The sequence below is a fragment of the Camellia sinensis genome, unplaced genomic scaffold (genome assembly GCF_055761805.1).
Source record: "Camellia sinensis isolate YWXY unplaced genomic scaffold, ASM5576180v1 Unanchor1, whole genome shotgun sequence".
NCBI lineage: Eukaryota > Viridiplantae > Streptophyta > Magnoliopsida > Ericales > Theaceae > Camellia > Camellia sinensis.
Genome location: NW_028128987.1, coordinates 25,908,753 through 25,928,157, shown reverse-complemented (window position 1 = coordinate 25,928,157; position 19,405 = coordinate 25,908,753). Strand labels below are relative to the sequence as shown.

The window sequence follows — 19,405 nt, the reverse complement described above, 5'->3', positions numbered from 1 at the left end:
TCGACTTGTAAACTTTTCTCAAGTTTCAACAAGTGTTAAACATAATCTCGGCTTAACTTCAACTTGTAAACTTTTCTCAAGTTTCAACAAGTGTTAAACATGTTCTCGGTTTAACTTCAACTTGTAAACTTTTTAAGTGTCAACAAGTGTTAAACATAATCTCGGTTTAACTTCAACTTGTAAACTTTTCTCAAGTTTCAACAAGTGTTAAACATAATCTCGGTTTCCAACTCTCTGCCCCCTAATGTGAACTTAAGTTCCACTTGGGTTCTCATTACGCTTGTATTAAGTATTACAGGGTCTTGGCAACTCTTTGCCCTCATTATCTTCAAGCCGATATGCTCCATTGCCCAATATCGAAGTAATTCTGTAGGGTCCTTCCCAATTTGGGCCAAGCTTGCCCTCCCTAGGATCCTTCTTGTTGCCGATGACTTTTCTCAAGATTAGGTCGCCGACTTGGAACTCCCTTGGGTTAACTTTTTTACTGTAAGCCCTGGCAAGCTGCTGTTGGTATGCTGCTAACTAAATTGCAGCTCTTTCCCTTCTTTCTTCTAGTAGATCCAGGTCTCGGGCTAAGAGTACATCATTAGTCCCGTTCTCTACTCCCTGGGTTCTGATCCCTGGTATGCCGACCTCTAGCGGAATGACAGCTTTTGTGCCATAGGCCATGGCAAAGGGGGATTCCCCTGTTGATCTTCTCGGTGTAGTCTGATATGCCCAAAGTACACTTGGCAGTTCATCCACCCATTTTCCCTTTGCTGCTTGCAACCTCTTCTTAATCCCATCCAAGATGACTTTGTTGGATGCTTCTGCTTGTCCATTGCTCTGAGGAAAACTCGGGGTAGAAAAGTAATTCTTGATTTTGAACTTTGCACAGAAGCTCTTGATTAGCTTACTGTCAAATTGTGTTCCATTGTCAGCAACTATTGCTCTTGGAATCCCAAATCTGGTGATGATGTTCCTCCATATGAAGTTCTTCATGTCCACATCTCAAATCTTGGCTAGGGGCTCAGCTTCTATCCACTTGTGAAGTAATCCGTTGCTACTAGCATGTACTTCCTTTGTCCAGTTGCTTGGGGCAGTTGCCCAACGAGATCCATGCCCCATTAGGCAAATGGCCAAGGACTGAATACTGGGTTTAGGTCTGCTGCTGGTTGGTGTATTAGAGGTGCAAACTTTTGGCACTTTTCACACTTCTTCACATAGGCTTCTGCATCTCTCTGCATGTAGGGCCACCAATACCCCTGCGTAATGGCCCTATGGGCAAGTGATCTGTCCCCAGCGTGGCTTCCACAAATTCCTTCATGTATTTCATATAAAAAATCTTCAACTTGTGAAGGATGTACACATCTCAAAAGGGGTCCAGTGAAGGATCTTCTGTAGAGATGTCCTTCCACTATCAGATTGAATCTTGCCGACTTCAATCTGATCTTGTGTGCCTCCTTGTGGTCGTCTGGCAGCTTTCCTTCTTTCAGGAATACAACAATTGCATCCATCCAGCTTGGTCCCATGTCCACACACATTGTTTCATGCTCTGTGGTCAGTGGTTCGATGCTTGGGCCAGACAAATAGTCAACCATTATTGTCCTTGCTTTTCTAGGTTGTACTGCACTAGCTAGGTTGGCCAATGCATCGGCGTGACTGTTATAATCTCGGCTAACCTGAAGTAGTTGGCAGTTCTGAAACAAGGCTGCCAACCTAATGACCTCCTTTGTGTAGGTCGACATCCTTTCATCTCGGGCTGCAAACTCGCATGTTGTCTGGTTAACTATAAGTTGTGAGTCACAAAAGACTATTACCTCATTTGCTTGTACTGCTGCTGCTAGTTTCAATTCGGCAATGAGTGCTTCGTACTCTGCTTCATTGTTTGAGGCCTTGAACCCCAAACGAATCGATTGTTCTAGTATCTGCCCATCTGGAGATATCAATACTACTCCTGCCCCTGCTCCCTATCGGTTTGAACTCTCATTGATAAATAGTCGAAAGGAGTCGCCGATGTAAATGCTGCAGGGTCTGAGTTTTTCTCTCTTCCTTTGTTCTATTGCATTCGGCTGGGCTTCTCCTTGCTTGTTTGGACATCGTTCACCTTGGCTCAACGGAGCCCAATGTACGATGGATTCTGGTGTGAACTCGGCCACGAAGTCAGCCAGAACTTGGCCTTTGATTGCTGTTATGGATCTGTACTCCAAGTCATACTGTCCCAAGGCCACTGCCCATCAGGCTATTCTTCCTGTTAGGTCTCCCTGCTGCAATAGAGACTTCAATGGATGTTCAGATAATACCACAATCTTGTGAGCTTGAAAGTAATGGTTCAGCTTCTTTGAAGCCATTACTAGTGCCAGCGCCAACTTCTCTAGGGGTAAATACCTGGTTTCTGCATCAGCCAAAGTTTTGCTTACATAATAAACAGCCCTTTGTTCTCCTTTTTCTTCTCGGATTACCACTGCACTTACCGCATGTTCTGAAACTGTCAGGTACAAAAACAGCTCCTCTCTAGGTTCTGGATTTGAAAGAACTAGAGCTATGGTCAGATACTTCTTCAAGTCGGCCAGGGCGGCTTCGCACTCCTCGGTCCATAAGAAGTCTGTGGCTTTCTTCACTAAGTTGAAAAAAGGTTTGCACTTGTCTGAGCATCTACTTATGAACCTATTCAGGGCTGCGGCCCTTTCAGTCAGCATTTGTACCTGTTTTGCCAACGTTGGGCTCTTCAATTCCAGGATGGCCTTGATCTGATCTGGGCTGGCCTCAATGCCCGTTCTGGTCACCAAGTACCTTAAGAACTTACCAGATCCAACTCCAAATGCACACTTCGATGCATTGAGTCGGAGCTGATATGTTTTAAGGATTTCAAAGACTTTTTTTAGGTCGGCCAGATGTCCCTTAGGTTCTTTGGTCTTCACGACCATGTTGTCGATGTAAAATTCCACCGTTCGGCCAATCAGGTGTCTGAATATCTTGGTTACCAATCTTTGGTAAGTTGCTCCTGCATTTTTCAACCCAAAGGGCATCACTCTGTAACAATACAGCCCTTTTGGGGTGATAAACGCGGTCTTCTCTTCATCTGGGGGGTACATGGCTATCTGGTGATACCCCTTGTAGGCATCCAGGATGCTCATCCTTCCATGCCCTGAAGTGTTATCCACCAGCTGGTCAATCTTGGGTAAAAGAAAGTTGTCTTTCGGACAGGCCTTGTTCAGGCTGGTAAAGTCCACACAGACCCTCAATTTACCATTCTTTTTCTTCACCACCACTGTGTTTGATAGCCATGTCGGGTAATTTACCTCTCGAATGGCCCTAGCCTCCAGAAGTCTGTCTACTTCCTCTTCCATTGCTTCGACGTGTATCAACGTCGGTCTTCTTGCTCGTTGGATTATGAGTTTTGCTAACCTATCAACGTTCAGTTTATGGCAAGTGACCTCGGGGTCAATGCCAGGCATTTCGTAAGGTGTCCAAGCAAACACCTCAATATTTGCTCTCAAAAAAACTTCCAACTCTTTTTTCTCTTCTTCGGCTAAGCCCGAGCCGAGAAGGAAGAAGCGTTCTTCATCTCCTCTTGGACGAGGATTTTCTTCAGTGCTTCTTCACTCTTCTCGGCTGGCTCCTTGCCGACATCCTCTAGGACCTCCACGTCCTCGCCTTCGATCTCTGCCTTCTCTGGTTCTTGTATGCTGCAGGTGGATTTCATTACTGTCATGGAGCAATTCTTTGCCTGCAGCTGATCTCCTCTGATCTCCTTTATCCCATCTTCTATTGGGAACTGCAATAGTTGATGCAATGTTAAGGGAACAGCCCCCATCGCATGCAACCACGACTTTTCCAAGATGATATTGTAAGGGGAGGGTATGTCGATTACGGTGAACTCTGTCTTTATCCTCTTGGTGCCAGCCTGTACCTCCAAGCTCGTCGTTTCCAGTGGCCATGTCGGCGTTCCATTGAACCTAACTATTGGGCTATTGGATTGCTTCATATCGTCTGGATGAAGGCCAAGCTCCTTGTAACATCTGACGTACATGATGTCACAAAAGCTGCCTTGGTCGATTAAGATGCGCTTCACTTGGCATTCCCCAACCTGGAGGGATACTACCAAGGCATCGTTATGTGGATGTTGCACCATCTCAAGGTTGGCTTCAGTGAAGGACACTACTAGTCCTTGGCACTACTCTGCCCAATGTCTCTTCTCCCCGACTTGGTAGACATGTTGTAGGTGTTTTACCTTCTAGGTCTCCCCTCGAATCTTGTTTTCATTGACCTTCGAGTGAATTACATTAATTACCCGAGGTCCTCCTGCTTGAGGTTGCTGTGCTGGGGGAGGTGGAGCTGTTGTCGCCTGAGGTAATCTTGCATGTTCTTCCCTTGTCTTTATCTCATCGACAAGGTCTCTCAGATGGCCTTGCCTTACCAAGTCTTCTAAGTGTGTTTTCAGGGCTCTATAACCCTGAGTCATGTGCCCATCTTCATTGTGGTAAGCACAATGTCTGCCAAGGTTTTTCCCCATAAACTCTCCTGGTGCCCTTGCTGGTGCTCTTAAATAGGGTTGGTTCCGAATTTTGTCCAGGACTTTGTGAATTGGGATTCAGAACACAGTCGTAACTGCCTGTGTAGCCCTCAGTCCTATCTCTTGCTTGCTGGATTCGTTGTTACCTCGGTCTCGCTTCGGCGAGCCGTTTCCTTTTTCTTGCTTTGTCTCCTTAGTCCCCAACGTGTCTTCCTCGGCTCTAGCATACTTCTCGATTCTAGCCATGAGCTCTTCCATGCTTTTTGGCAATGTCTTTACCAAAGATGTTCATAGTGGACAATCGTTTTTTAGGCCGTTTTTGAAAGATACGACCGCCACTTCTTGATTATACTCTGGTATTTGATTGAACACCTCATAGTACCTTTTTGCATAGGCCCTAAGGCCTTCTTCCTTACTGATCTTCAGAGCCATCAATGCGTCCATTCTTAATGGCTGCAGCTTGTTTGTTACGAACCTGGCCACAAACATCTCGGCTAGGCCTTCCTAGGTCTTCACACTTCCCTTTTGTAGTTTGTGAAACCAATCTGATGCAATCTCCCCGAAGGATGAGGGGAACACTTTGCAGAGCAACGACTTGTTCCCACTATACAATGCCATTGAGTTCAAGTATAATCCAACGTGGAAGTTGGGGTCTGACTTACCATCATATATTTGGAACCTCGGCATGCTGAATCTCTTAAGCGCCTCAAATTTGTCCAATTCTACCGAGAATGGTGTTCTCGGCTTAACAGGTGAAGTTACTTTGGCATCGGTATTATGTTGTTTCCTCTTGAGGTAGTCTCTCATGTCTTCCTTGCTCCGCCAAGGAGCTCGGCTATCTCCCGACTTCAGTCTTTTCGGCATACTACTCTCACCTTTGTTGTGGGCTCTTTTCGACCTTTCTCCATGAGTTGTATCGAAGCACAGCTCTTGCCTTTGAACATGCCGATGTTCTTTGAGGTCTGCTTCTTTAGTTCGATGTGTCCTTCGTGACTCTTCTTTTCTTTGACTCTCCTCACCCGACCTCCTTGGAAGGCCGATGAGAATGTTTTTCGCTTCTGGTGTGCTGAGGGGCTATTGGGATTGGCTTCTGCCCTCCCTTCTGGGCATTAGCCACTGGAATCGGCGTGTCCTGCTGCGAGTATGGTGGCTGCATGACATTATTTTGCATCATAAAATTGACGACCGATTGCAGGCTTGCCAACTTGTTTACCATCTCTTTCACTTCTTCGTCCCTCCGCAGGCATCTATTCTTCCATACCTGGAGGTCGTACTCGTTGTAGTATCCGCTTCGATCTGGTTTCTTTGGCATGTCGCCATCCTGGCCGACGTCTTTCTTGTCGTGATTCTGGTTCTAAGTCTGCTCATTCCGACCATCTTCTTCCACGTTTGAGTCAACGTGTTTTCCACTCCTAGTAGGGATTTCGTCCCCAAGCTTATCCTTTTATCCGTCGCTAGCCATCTATTCTCCTTTCTTTCCCACAGACGGCGCCAAATTGCGTAAGTGATTTTCCGATCACACTACCAACTCAATATTCAGCTGAAGAGCACTTGCAGAATATATGACACTTGGCTGACCTGCAACAGAAAGAGTAGATTGCGGCGGTGGTTCGTCCACCCGGGGACACTCCGACGATCAAGTCAGTATATCTCTCAAAGATAATCAATAGTGCTAAACTCACTATTCAGAATATAAATTGTGTACCTTAGACCCATCGGGGGTGCCTTTCTTTTATAGTTCACTCAATCCTAGTCCCCATAGAAGCCTAGCTTCAATGGACTTCTGCTCAGTGCTTAACCTGGACTCTCCAAGAGATAAAGATAAACTCCCTAAGAGTGTTATCCTTATCCATGCTAAAGTCCTTCCTCATTCTAGGATTCTTGTGCCTTATCCGCTTATCTTGGATTCCGATATCTTCGGAAATAACCTCGGCCTAACCGAGATCATCTCGGTGTCATAACCTGGACACGTGGCACCTCGGCTTACACGTCAGCATCACCTTAGCCACGTGTTGGGACTCAGAAAATGTATCCCCACAATAAATATCGATATTTAGGCCTCGTTTGGCAAGTGGCTGTTTTAGCCTAAAAGCCAAAAAGTTACTAAAAAAATCAAAAAGCCAACAACATATACTAAAAAGTCAAAATTTCTATTTTCTCTCTATTTTTTGCACATTTTTTCGTAAAAAGTTAAAAAGTCATCCCAAACATACTAGTTTTTCTCACCTCATATTTTAGCCAAATAGCCAAAAAGTTACTAAAATAACCTATTCCCAAACGAGGTCTTAGGTACTAGTTATTAAAATAGTCTAACACATTTTCAATCAAATATACAATAAAAAACTTAGGCTTATGGGTTAGAGTTAAGTTATTTTATATATATTTAGTTTAATTTATTTTTAGTTCTAAAATTTTTTAATATAAAACAATTAAAAAATATAAAAATTAAAAATGATCTATAGTGGTGATCAAATTAAGAAAATGGTTTTCGGATTTGTAAAATGTTTAATTGTTTTGAGATCACTAACAAAATGGTATTGTATAAAGTCAAATGGAGAAGAAAAATTCATGCAACTGATCTCCTTTAATGAGACTTAAGGCTTGAGTTGGTTTGGTTTGGTAAGGTAAATAGTAGGGCTGAGCAAGTAATCCGTGAAATCCGTAATCCGATCCAGTCCAGTCCAATCCGATAGGTTTGGATTGATTTTTTGAATCCGCGGTTCGGTTTCGGATTGAATAATTAAAAATCCGTAGTCTACGGATTGGTTCCGGATTGAACCCCACGGTTCCGGAATGGAACCGATCCGGACCGTATATAAATAGTCTATATTTTTATTATACATCCTCCCCCATAGTATCTTCTCTTAATTCTATATAAAATCTAAACTCAAACCTAAAATAGTATAATATATTCTTTTATTACTTTTGTTTGTTGTTTTTTAGTTTTAATTTGTAATGGTTTAAATACTTATAGTGAAACCAATTTTCTTATGGTTATTTAAATTTTAGAACAGTATGTCGCTATTATAGAAAAATATGTTGTTATTGTGGAACTAACATAGCGCTATGTTTAAATTTTTATAAAATTAAAGTGTTATATATATATTTTTGTTATTTAATTATGTGAATCCGTGGTCGTAAACCGATCCAATCCGTATTTAAATGGATTGGTTCAGATTGGTTCCATGATTTTAACGGATTGGTCCTGGTTTTATCCTAATTCGGTCCAATCTGGACCATGCTCACCCCTAGTAAATAGGAACTAATTAATGTTAAATAAATTTTCTTTATATTATAAACAAAAATTTTGTTATAATTTTATTTCAAAAATAATTTTTAATTATTTATTTTAATTCATATATAGTATGGATATCATACTAATATGTATATCTTTTTTTTTTTTTTTAGATACATGGAAAAAATATATATATATATATATATATGGGTATGTATTTTAGCGTAACCGTGTGTGTACAGTCCGTAGTGTGTAAATATTTATTAAAGAGAAAAGGGTGGTGATGGTGGGTGGGGCATAGTCAATAATTTTGCATTTGGGAGTAAGTAGTGGAGTCGCTCAACATCTCCCATGTATCACTCTTATTTTGATATTTGAGTAATGTAAAAATTTATATATTTATAATTATAAATTTGTCTATAATAATGATGAGGTATAAGAATTAGGTTTATTCTGTAATTAAAATTGTGAATTTTTTTTTTTTTTTTGAACAATTGTAATATTTTCCTTTAACCTCTAATAAAATGAAATAAAATAAAATAAAATAAAAAAATAGAGCAAAATAATGAAAAGTGAGAAGTGAGGTACAGTTATGGAATGGGAATGCTCAAAGCTCCCAAGCATTTTTCTACCTAGTGTATGTATACAATACAAAAATGGGTTGCCCTTCTGGTTTCCATATATGTTATGTAAGACTGTAAAGTGTGAGGCTTTTAACTTTCAATGGGGGCTTTTGAAATCTTTTAAGGCTCTTTATTAGATTCTATGTGTTCTGATTTGAATTTTTTTTTTCTTTCTGAGGCTTAAATCTGTGTCTGAATTTTAGGGTTTTGTTAAATCTTAGGAGGTCTACTACTGGAAGGGTAAATTTCTGGGCGTTTGCAGCTAAGCCAGAGTACAATCAGGTACATTTACTTACCCACTGGTTTTCTCTTGATTTCTACTTCTGGGTCCTTTGTTTTGTGATGTTTTGCTTTGCTAAGTGGGTTGGGTTCTCTGAGTTTATGCTTAACTGGTAATGCCCTTCTGTATTTTTTATTTATTTTTTCTTCCCTATTTCTTCTTGAGGGTTTTCTTGCATTTCTTTTCCTTGCTCTGAAGAATGGACTAAAAATGTTTCTTTCTTTTTTTTATTTTTATTTTTATTTTTAATTTCATTGGTTTTTGTGTTAGGGCTTTGAAAAATGATAGATCAGCAATAGACATCATTTAGATTCTTCATTGTGATTTCAATTTTATCCAAGCTTCTATTGTTTTCTCTCAAACATTCACACACACAATCGTTTTTCTTTTTTCTTTTTTTCACCTTGCTCAACTGCATTAGGTTTGTTGACTTGCACTGTTGGAGCTCAAACTGTGTTTTATCTACGCTTATTACAATAATCACCGCATGACTGATTTTCCGTGCCCCACCGAGTACTCCTAAATATTCAGAAGTTCATTAGTTTGTGGTTCAGCTTCATTTTGTTTGGTGTCTTGTTGCATAATTTGGAGCTTTAATTTATATCTTTGTTTGATTCAGCATCTTATGGCATTTTGTATGTGTTTGATGTAGCTTTGGCAATACCAATTCAAACGGTAGTGAATGTTCAGGAGTTAACGTTGAGGTTGGAGGTTTCTTGGAGTGAATGATGCCTCAAATATGCATTGGAAGTGTTGTCCTCATCCTTTTAATTGACATGTTTTGCAATGCTGCTTCTGGTGCATTCGTAGGAATAAACGTAGGCACTGATGTTTCCAACCTGCCAGCAGCTTCAGATGTGGTTGCAATTTTGAAAGCCAATCAGATAACTCATGTCCGCCTTTTTGATGCCGATGCTCACTTGTTGAATTCTCTTTCAAACACTGGGATTGAGGTTATGGTTGGTGTTACTAACGAGGAAGTCTTAGGGATTGGAGAATCTTCATCAGCAGCAGCAGCGTGGGTTAATAAAAATGTTGCAGCTTACTTGCCTTCAACCAATATCACTGCCATTGCTGTTGGCAGTGAGGTTCTTACTTCAATCCCAAATGCTGCCCCCATTTTGGTTCCTGCCATGAATTACCTCCATAAAGCCCTAGTTGCTGCAAACCTAAATTACCAGATCAAAGTTTCGACCCCACAATCAATGGATATAATCTCTAAGCCATTTCCCCCATCAACTGCCACCTTCAATTCCACGTGGAACTCTACAATTTTCCAAATCCTTCAGTTTTTACGAAACACAAATTCCTATTACATGCTAAATGCTTATCCTTACTATGGATACATTAATGCCAATGGCATATTTCCAATTGATTATGCTCTTTTTCAACCACTTTCCTCGGTCAAACAAATTGTTGATCCAAACACTCTTTTTCACTATGACAGCATGCTTGAGGCTATGGTGGATGCCACGTATAACTCTATAGCAGGCTATAATTTTTCAGCGATTCCAATCGTTGTGACTGAATCTGGTTGGCCATGGCTTGGGGGAACCAATGAACCTGATGCTACTATAGAGAATGCTGAAACCTTTAATAATAACTTGATCCAGCGTGTTTTAAATGGTTCAGGTCCACCTAGTCAGCCCACTGTTCCCATCAATACGTACATTTATGAGTTGCTCAATGAAGACAAGAGGCGTGGGCCTGTCTCGGAGAGAAACTGGGGCCTCTTTTTCGTCAATGGGAGTGCTGTTTACTCTCTGAGTTTGAGTACTTCTGAGCGAATCGCTGGAAATTCTTCATCAGCTTTTTGTATTGCAAAACAAGGTGTAGATTCCAGTAAGTTGCAAAATGGACTGAATTGGGCTTGTGGGCAAGGTCATGCCAACTGCAGTGCTATTCAACCAGGAAAGCCTTGTTATTACCCTGATAACATACAAAACCATGCTTCTTATGCTTACAATGATTATTATCAAAAACTTCATAGCGTTGGTGGAACCTGTGACTTTGATGGTACAGCCACCACCACTACTGCTGATCCCAGTAAGTTCTTATGCCCATTTCTTAAACTGATACTGTTTGTTATTCAGAGCTGTGTTTGTTCTTTTTCTTATATGCTTTCTAAGGAAACATCTCAGTAGAAATTGTCTTCAAACAGTGCAGCAAACAATGGTTGTTTGATTAAGGTAATACAATTATTAACATATGGTTTATTTAATAATGTTAAAGGCTCCTGGAATTTCTCTGGTTTGGAAAGGTACTCATCTGATTCACACATGCAAGCCTTGAAGCAAGAAACTTATGCAGGTTTCTTGTGTGAATGTTGTAAGCCAGTAACAAGCAGCTTACAGCATGCTTGATTTTGCATTTGACAGGAAATGGTGTGCTATAAATTCAAGTGAAAAAATAAATAAACCTAACTGCAAAGTTTTGAGCGATTAATGGTAGTACTTAGTTGTATATCTTAGACACCTTCTTCTTATGAAAGTGTTGTGTTTCTCATACAAGAATAAGTGTGCAAAAGAATAATTAAAGGAATGAATATGCCCTCATTTGCTGTCTTTTCTGTCCAATGTTCTCACATGAACTTTGCTTTCCTGTAAAAATTGTTTAAGAAAGTTTTCATTCACACTTATATAAATCAACTAGATTTTAGTGCCTGCAAATGCAAATTGTGAGGGAAATTGAGTTACAATGTCAATAATGATTGATGTGTACGATAGCTGTAACATGTTTTAGTTTGGGCTCTGCCTGAAAATTGATGCATGCTTCCTTGAGGAACCACTACAAAATGTAGGCTCGAAGAAAATTGCTACTCAATTTTGGTGCTTTTGAAATCTAACCTGGACCTACGAGGACATGAACTTTATTGTTGGAAGCATTGATTCACATCTCTGCATAAAGGATGGCCTTTATTCTGTGCTTCTTTGGTGATTACAAACCTAAGGTGAAGTTAAATTTTTCTCTCCATTGAGGAAAAGAGGTTCATGTTTCTGCCATTATGATCTTTTATGAATCACTTCAAAAACTTTGATAAAATTATTTAAAAAATTCTCATTTGTTTTTCATTGATTTTCTTCTTGAAAATGTAACTTATCGGTAGCACTCAAAAAACAGTGTCATGTTTATATTTTCTTTTCAGATAATCAGAACTTGCCATGTTGAAGGTGACATGACTCCATGAATAAAACATGTAACACATTGCATCACCCTTTCTCGTGAATCCATCCGATTTATCAGTTTAAATGTACTATGGGATGTGTTGAATCTTGTTCCTCCCATTTCTATGTATTTAATATTTGACATGCAGCTATTCTTTTATTTTAGTTGCCTCATTCATGTAGTGATATTTCTACTTTGCTCCACAAATGATGAATTAAGTCTGTGTCGTTACATTCTTTAATTCCCCTGATTTTGTCTATTGGCGTGTGCCTTTTTGCAGGTCATGGATCTTGCATTTTTACCGGAAGGTAAGAGCTTCAAGCTGCATCTGTTCCTAATTAGTTTGTCTTGGTCTGGCCTTTTAACATATAGTAATTATTTGTTTTGTTGTTTTTTTGGGGTACAGTTCAAATTCGAGTTCAAGTGGAGTAACCACGCCTACTGCTGCATTTGGACCTATTACTCCTTTCACCGGAGAAAGTTCAAGGCTTCAAATTCTTGAGATTGGGTCATTGATTTTGGCAATATTTATTGCTTTGATATTTACCGGGTTGAGTAATTAGTCAGTGGATGGAAGCTGCAACATAATGCAATCATGGGAAATTCACAAGCTTTGACAGTGGCGTTGGATGATTCTTTTTCTTTAGTTAATTTTGATTATTTTCTCTTATTCATCTCCTTCCTCTTCTCTCTTTTGCAAGCCAGCATGTTGATGTGTTGGGGCTAATTGTAATCTACACTCTTCAAGTAACATTCATTTTTGTTACTTAAAATGGATAACAGCCTTGGAGATGAAACCAGTATGTGGTAAATAGTGTATTTCACTAAGCAATTGTTATGAATATTTTCAATCTTGATAAGACATTAAATTTTGTTTTCATTTGATTAGAATTCAATGATGTATAACGCTTACTTTGAAGTAATATAATCTTGAATTGTTTGATGGTGACGAGTAATTGTTAAAAGAGAAGTTGATGTGTTGAGTTAGATCAAAATACAGCTGAATAAGGTCAATATAAGCTCACCCAACTCGCCAAATTGGTACTCAAGCTCGCCTGTGGACTAAAATAGTCAAGCTTTTGCCTAACTGGTTGGGCTGGGCTGGACTGCAGGCCAAACCAAATGGGCCTATTTTTTGTTTTTTCTTATTTTACTTCTATTTTTTCTTTTTACATTTTCTGCCAGGTTTGTGGGTCCAGTTGGGTCTACCCATAGCCATAAACCTTGGGTCTAAGCTTTATTTAATGGGCTTGGCCTAGACAGGCTAATGGAATGGGCCCTGGGCCAAGTCCAACAAGCTGTGATTCTACACTATTTCGGAATTTCTCTTTTTTACTTCTTATTTCACATATTTTTGCTCATTTTTGCATACTCCTAAGTCTGGTTGATGGGCAAGCTGCCTCTCACCGGTTAAGTGAGTCTCAATGCTCAGGTCTAGGCTCAGCCCAAGCCTTATTTGAGCTAGTTTAGCCCACTGAGAATATGGGTTTGGGCCAAATGACGGCGCGATAAACGAGTCAAGTAATGAGTTTGGTCTAATAAAATCTCTATTATAGGTGGAGAAAATCGACGAAAGTCATAGAAGGGAATTGAAATGGATTAGTTTCAATCAAATGGTTCGGTGAGACGAAATAATGTAAAATAAAATCACCAAAACAAGCCGAATCAAATTAATAGAATGGATTATTCCAAACTAAGGTCACATTTTGACTGATCATAAAATTTGGGCACATTCACGAGCTTCCCGATGATGAAAAACCAAAATGCGTCACTTTGATTTGGGCACATTCCCGAGCTTTCCGATGATGAAAAACCAAAATGCATCACTTTGATATCTTTAGAATAAGCCTTTGGATGGAGAGAATATCCTTCCTTAAACTTGTTTTGGCCAAAATACTTTCTAATTCCTTTAAAATGATTTTTTAAAAACAATTTTTGTAGGTAGAGATGTTATTTAAACCATCCCGCTAAAGATGTTTATAAAAAAATCTTGTTCTTTCCAGAAAATAAGCAAAAACAAAGCTGGATTGAATGAAAATGAGCAGTTGAGCCGCAACTTTTTTGTGGCTAGACATACTAAATCTTCCAATCGCATGGTTTTTGAATATTTCCATGGGCGCAACTTAAAGCTGCGGCTGCATGAAATAGGTGTGGCCGCACAAAATGTGCAGTATGAGATAGTTTCTAGAAGATGGTCTCCTCAGTATCTTGAAAGATACCATTTTGCACAATTCTTGAAGAATTACATGATGAGGCACGTTCTAGAGGCTAGGACGCCTATAAATACACCCATTTTGGATAGAGATGAGAGCTCTCTTGATCCTTGATGCTTAGTTTCTCTCTCTCTCTCTCATATATATATATATATATATGAGAGGGTAATTTGTGAAGCTTGGGCCAAGCTAAGGCTGGGTAGAAAGTGGACCGAGCTGTGGGCCGAGGTGAGTGGGCTTCGCGTCTGGATCCTGTTAGCCCGGTCAAGAATGGTTGCAATTAAGCTCGGCTTGAGTATTTTGAATCGAGCTAGGTATTACTCATGAATGCACTAACCTGAGTGTATCCGAAGGCTAGTGATAGCTCGGTTGTTTTGTCGTACTACCGTGGTAAAACCATCTCACTTGGTTAAGCAGTGGGGGGTGTAGAAAGATGAGCATTACCTTTCTGATTCCTAGGAGGACTCTACATTAGGGAATAAGAATCCTACTAGAATTGTGCCACACGGAATCTATAAAAGCTCATAGCAGGACCTATGTACAGGTATCACAACTTTGATTCTCGAATACACAGAGCTTTTGTCTATTGTCTATTGACTGACTTAGGCATCGGAGAGGTTTCCAGCACACACCCGTCGGCTAGCTCACGTTTGTGTTTTCAGGTATTAAAGCGACGACGTTTGGAGGAGTGCAAACTTAATCAACAGAATTATATGAGAAAATTATTTCGTACTCGTACAATTGGCGCCGTCTGTGGGAACACCACAGAGAACAAAACCTTTTGATCAAGTTTTTCGCTTTAGTTGAAATCAATGGTGCACAACGAAGATTTTCCGCAATCTGCTATTGATGGGCAAACCCCGAAGGGGGGCGGGAGGCGCGAAGGTTTGCCTTCTATCCCACCCATGGTAGAATTAGAGCCCCAGGGACGAAACTCCCGAAGGGACACAAGGGAGAGACGGGGCGTCAGTCCTCGTCACTCTCAAAGTCCTGAAAAGTAGACGCGGAGGTTAGATCCTCAAGTTCTGAAGGATCACGTGAGGGAACAAGACGAGTTAATACGAAGGATGGCGGCAGACATGGAAACGATGAAGCACCAGATAAAAGGCAAAGGGGTGGCAACAAAAGAGAGGCACAAAGGTAATACGCCCTCTTACCATTCAGAAGATCGTGGAAAACAAGCCACGCCATCCCAAGCTGAAAGTAGGAGCCTTAGAACGGGCGACACTCAATCAAGGACTTCCAGGACTCGTTACTTAAGGTCTGAGAGAACAAGGACTGAAAGGTCATATACGGAGGGAAGCAGCTATTGGCCCTCGCACACGCACCAAATGACGTTTAGGCACACGGAGCTGCCTAGGTAAGGGGACCTGCGAACAGTTCTCGAGAAAAGGGCCCGATGGAAGGAGGACACCAGAGCTCGCGACCCTCACAGAGTTTCAGCCCTACAGCGATTGGCCCCTAGGACATATGGGAGTGTCGAGGCAGGAATGTCAATACCACGCCTTGCTTATGAACCAGCGGATAAAGTATTAGCAAGGTTACAGAGTTCGCCGTTCATTCCGACAATTGAGAACACACCACTACCCTCAGGCTTTCGCCAGCCGAAATTCACCACTTATGAGGGGAAGTCGGACCACTACATGCACTTAAGCCACTTTCACCAAGTTATGGTAGTATACCGGCAAAATGAGGCTCTAATGTGTATCTTGTTTCCATCCAGCCTTGGCGACCTAGGTTAAACCTGGTTCGAAAGGTTGTCAGAAGGCAGCATAGCCTCATGGGCACAGTTGATAGAAGCGTTCGTGACTAGATTCAGAACGAATACCAAGACACCAGTAGAGATCGACCAACTACTCTCCATTGACATGGGCAAAAATGAGACATTGAGGTCTTACAACAGTCAATATTGGGAGACTTTCAACCAGATTGGGGATTGCCCTACAAATCTTGATATCGCACAATACAAACGGGGTTTACCAGTCGGTAACAAATTGAGGGACTCAATGACAATGATGCCACCCCTCACGATGGAAGCCCTAATGGAGAAAGTGCATCAACATATCCGGGTAGAGGAATATAGCGCTCGTGTTAAAGTAAAATCTGGCACAACAGGGATGCCAGATAAAAAGACTACAGCAAAAATCAACACGGTAAAACAACCAAGCCAGAATGGGTGAGGCAGACGAGCCAACAGAGAGGACCCAGAAAAAAGAAGGTTAAGAGTTCGCACTACCATTACTACAGTATTCAATAAACCAATCTACCGGATTCTTAGCGAGATACGTGATCAACCCTTTGTTCGACGACCAGCCAAGTTGGGAGAAGCACAAAAAGGTTATGATAAGAGGTCTTATTGCACCTTCCATGATGAGAAGGGGCACCGCATTGAAAATTGCACACCATTGAGGCAACATCTAGAGGAGTTAGTGGCTGCTGGACACCTGGACCAGTACATAGAAAGGGGGAACACAGCCAGCCCCCCAGGACCTCAACAGACCGAGCGGGATGCCGTTCGACAGCCCACCTCAAGGCGTGATCAATGCTATACATGGGATTGTCGAACTTGAGCCGGTATGTGAGCTCAGAGGGATGATCAAAAAGGCTGAGCACTTGAGAGAGGTATTAATTGCACAACCTACCATCAAAAAGGCGAGAACAGAGGATACAAACGTCATATCATTTTCAAACAGGGATCTAGCAAGGCTACATTGCCCTCATAATAATGCACTGGTGGTCACTTTGTGCGTCAATAATTTCGACATCAAGCATATTCTGATTGACCAAGGAAGCTCATGCGAGATAATGTACTATGAGATCTTCAAACAACTGAAATTTGAGGACAAAGACTTGGCACCTGCGATATCTTCCCTTGTCGGTTTCAACTCAATGCCAGAATGGCTAGTGGGCAAGATAATCCTGCCAGTCAAAGCAGGAACAATGACGAAATAGATGGAGTTTTGGGTTTTGAAAGTCCCTTCCACCTACAACATAATCTTAGGAAGGGCATGGCTGCATGCCATGCGCTCAGTGGCGTCAACCTACCATCAGGCATTACGGTTCTCTAACGAAACCGGCATGATTGAAGAAGTCTTAGGAGACCAAATCATGTCGAAGTAATGTTTCATCACAGTAAACAGAAGCTGTGCTGCAAAAGGGTTCGTTCAGATGGTGAAAGAACCAGAAAACAACGAACTATTTGCAGATGTCGGCAAAGCAGCAGAGCAGAAGGCAGCAGAAGACCTGGTTGAGGTAAGGATAGATGAAAAGAACCCAGAAAAGTTCTTTTTGCTCGGCTCGTCTTTGTCCAGCACTGAGAGAATAGAGGTCGTGGAATTCTTAACCTCTAACATCAAAGTGTTTGCCTGGACACCATACGACATGTCTAGCATTGACCCAAATTTCATCTGCCATCAACTTAATGTCCACCCAACTGCCAGACCAATTATTTAGCAAACTCGCCGATCGACACTCCACCACGCAAAGATAGTGGCAGAAGAAGTAGGAAACCTGTTGGAGGTAGGAGCTATCAGAGAAGTACACTATCCCAGGTAAATCTCCAACACTGTAGTAGTGCCAAAAAAGAACGGCAAGTGGCGCGTTTGTGTGGACTACAAAACAGTCAACAAAGCATGCCCAAAAGACAGCTTTCCCCTACCACAGATAGACCAACTGCTAGACCTAACGGCAGGGCATAATCGACTTAACTTCCTTAATGCATATTGAGGTTACCATCAGATTGCTATGTATGAACCAGACCAGGAGGTCACATCGTTTACAACACCTAGAGGATTGTACTGTTACAAGGTCATGCCTTTTGACCTAAAGAACGCAGGGACTACATTTCAATGCATGGTCACCAAAATGTTTGAACCATTGTTAGGCAGAATAATGGAGGCTTACATAGATGACATGGTGGTCAAGAGCAAGGATAAGGAGGGTCATCTCAGGGACCTTGATGAAATGTTTCAGATCTTGAAGTTCCACAAGCTACGTCTAAACGCATCTAAGTACGCATTTCGGCGTAGGATCAGGCAAATTCCTAGGCTTTCTGGTAACCAACCAAGGTATACAAGCTGATCCCTCTCAGATTAAAGCAATCCAAGATCTTGAGAGGCCCAACACAGTAAAAAAGGTACAACATCTCATTGGCCTCGCAGCCGCGCTCAATCGGTTCATAAGTCAGTCATCAGACAGATGTCGACCATTCTTCCAAGCATTGAAGGCCAAAATTGAGTGGGATGAGGAATGCGACCGCGTCTTAGAAAGCTTAAAAGACTACATTAATTCTCCTCCATTGCTAGTAAGCCCAATGCTAGGAGAAGAGCTCTTTTTATACTTAGCAGTTTCACAGCATGCAGTAAGCGTAGTGTTGGTCAGAACGGAATGAATCCAACACCTGCCTATCTTTTATGTCAGCAAGATCTTGCTGGGCGCTGAAACAAGGTACCTACCATTAGAAAAGATGACATTAGCTTTGATGATGGCCTCAAGAAAGTTGTCGCATTATTTCCATGCCCATACCATGATCGTCCTAATGGCCTTTCCATTAAAGGCCTTGTTTGAGAGGGCGGATTTTTCTAGACGAATCTTGAAATGGGCAGTGGAGTTGGGGTAGTTCGATATCAAGTTTCAACCCAGAACCGCAATAAAAGCCCAAGCTTTAGCAGACTTTGTGGCTGAGTTCACGCCAGGAAGTCATCACATTTGCCCGGTCGATTTGACCGACACAACCGAAGTGAGGGAGGAAAGTGCCGCGGGAACTGCGCAGCCCCCATACAGGCTTGAGGACCAAAAGGAAATGACGAACCATGCTATTCCCAGTGAGGACTCATTGAAAAGTAAAGGCTTGAGGCCGTCAGACAGTGAAGACCAACCCCCAACAGCAGACATCAACTTGGAAGAAAACATTAGCAACACCCATGATCCGAAGACATCATCCGACCCATCTACTTGCTGGAAGTTATTTGTCGGAGAGATGTGGAAACTCTTCTTGGATGGAGCATCCAACAGGCACGGTGCAGGACTTGGCATAGTCCTCATCTCACCAGATGGCCTAACAATCGAACAAGCAGTCAACCTTGGCTTCCCAGCATCCAACAATGAGGCGGAGTATGAAGCACTGTTACCAGGCCTAAAATTAGCACTTTTCATGAAGGCAACCGAGCTAATGGTATACAGTGACTCCCAGCTGGTAGTGAACCAGATTTCAGGCGACTACGAGGCAAAAGATGACAGGATGGCTAAGTACCAAGAGTTAGTTAGAAAGGAGATCATGAAGTTCAAAGTAGTCCGGATAGAGCAGATTGGACGAGAAGAAAATAGTAGAGCAGATGAGCTGGCAGGCTTTGCTTCAATGACAGATACATCTATTCTACACCCATTACTGATCGA

At 41.6% G+C, this 19,405-nt stretch overlaps 1 protein-coding gene across 1 annotated transcript; it reads left to right on the top strand.

Moving 5' to 3' along the window:
* The first annotated feature begins 8,310 nt into the window (after positions 1 to 8,310).
* On the top strand, positions 8,311 to 12,678 carry LOC114256118 (glucan endo-1,3-beta-glucosidase 4). Its single transcript, XM_028195704.2, has 5 exons — positions 8,311 to 8,434; positions 8,557 to 8,635; positions 9,286 to 10,679; positions 12,079 to 12,106; positions 12,205 to 12,678. Exons 3-5 carry the CDS (start codon positions 9,359 to 9,361, stop codon positions 12,359 to 12,361), a joined length of 1,506 nt encoding a protein of 501 aa, XP_028051505.2. The 5' UTR covers positions 8,311 to 8,434; positions 8,557 to 8,635; positions 9,286 to 9,358; the 3' UTR covers positions 12,362 to 12,678.
* Positions 12,679 to 19,405: the final 6,727 nt, after the last annotated feature.

What these genes read in the sequence shown, in the direction of transcription:
- LOC114256118 (XM_028195704.2), top strand. Translation starts at nt 9,359, where the DNA reads ATGATGCCTCAAATATGCATTGGAAGTGTTGTCCTCATCCTTTTAATT. An exon ending in CACCACTACTGCTGATCCCA is followed by an intron (nt 10,680 to 12,078) that starts GTAAGTTCTTAT and finishes GCCTTTTTGCAG; the next exon opens with GTCATGGATCTTGCATTTTT. An exon ending in TCTTGCATTTTTACCGGAAG is followed by an intron (nt 12,107 to 12,204) that starts GTAAGAGCTTCA and finishes TTTGGGGTACAG; the next exon opens with TTCAAATTCGAGTTCAAGTG.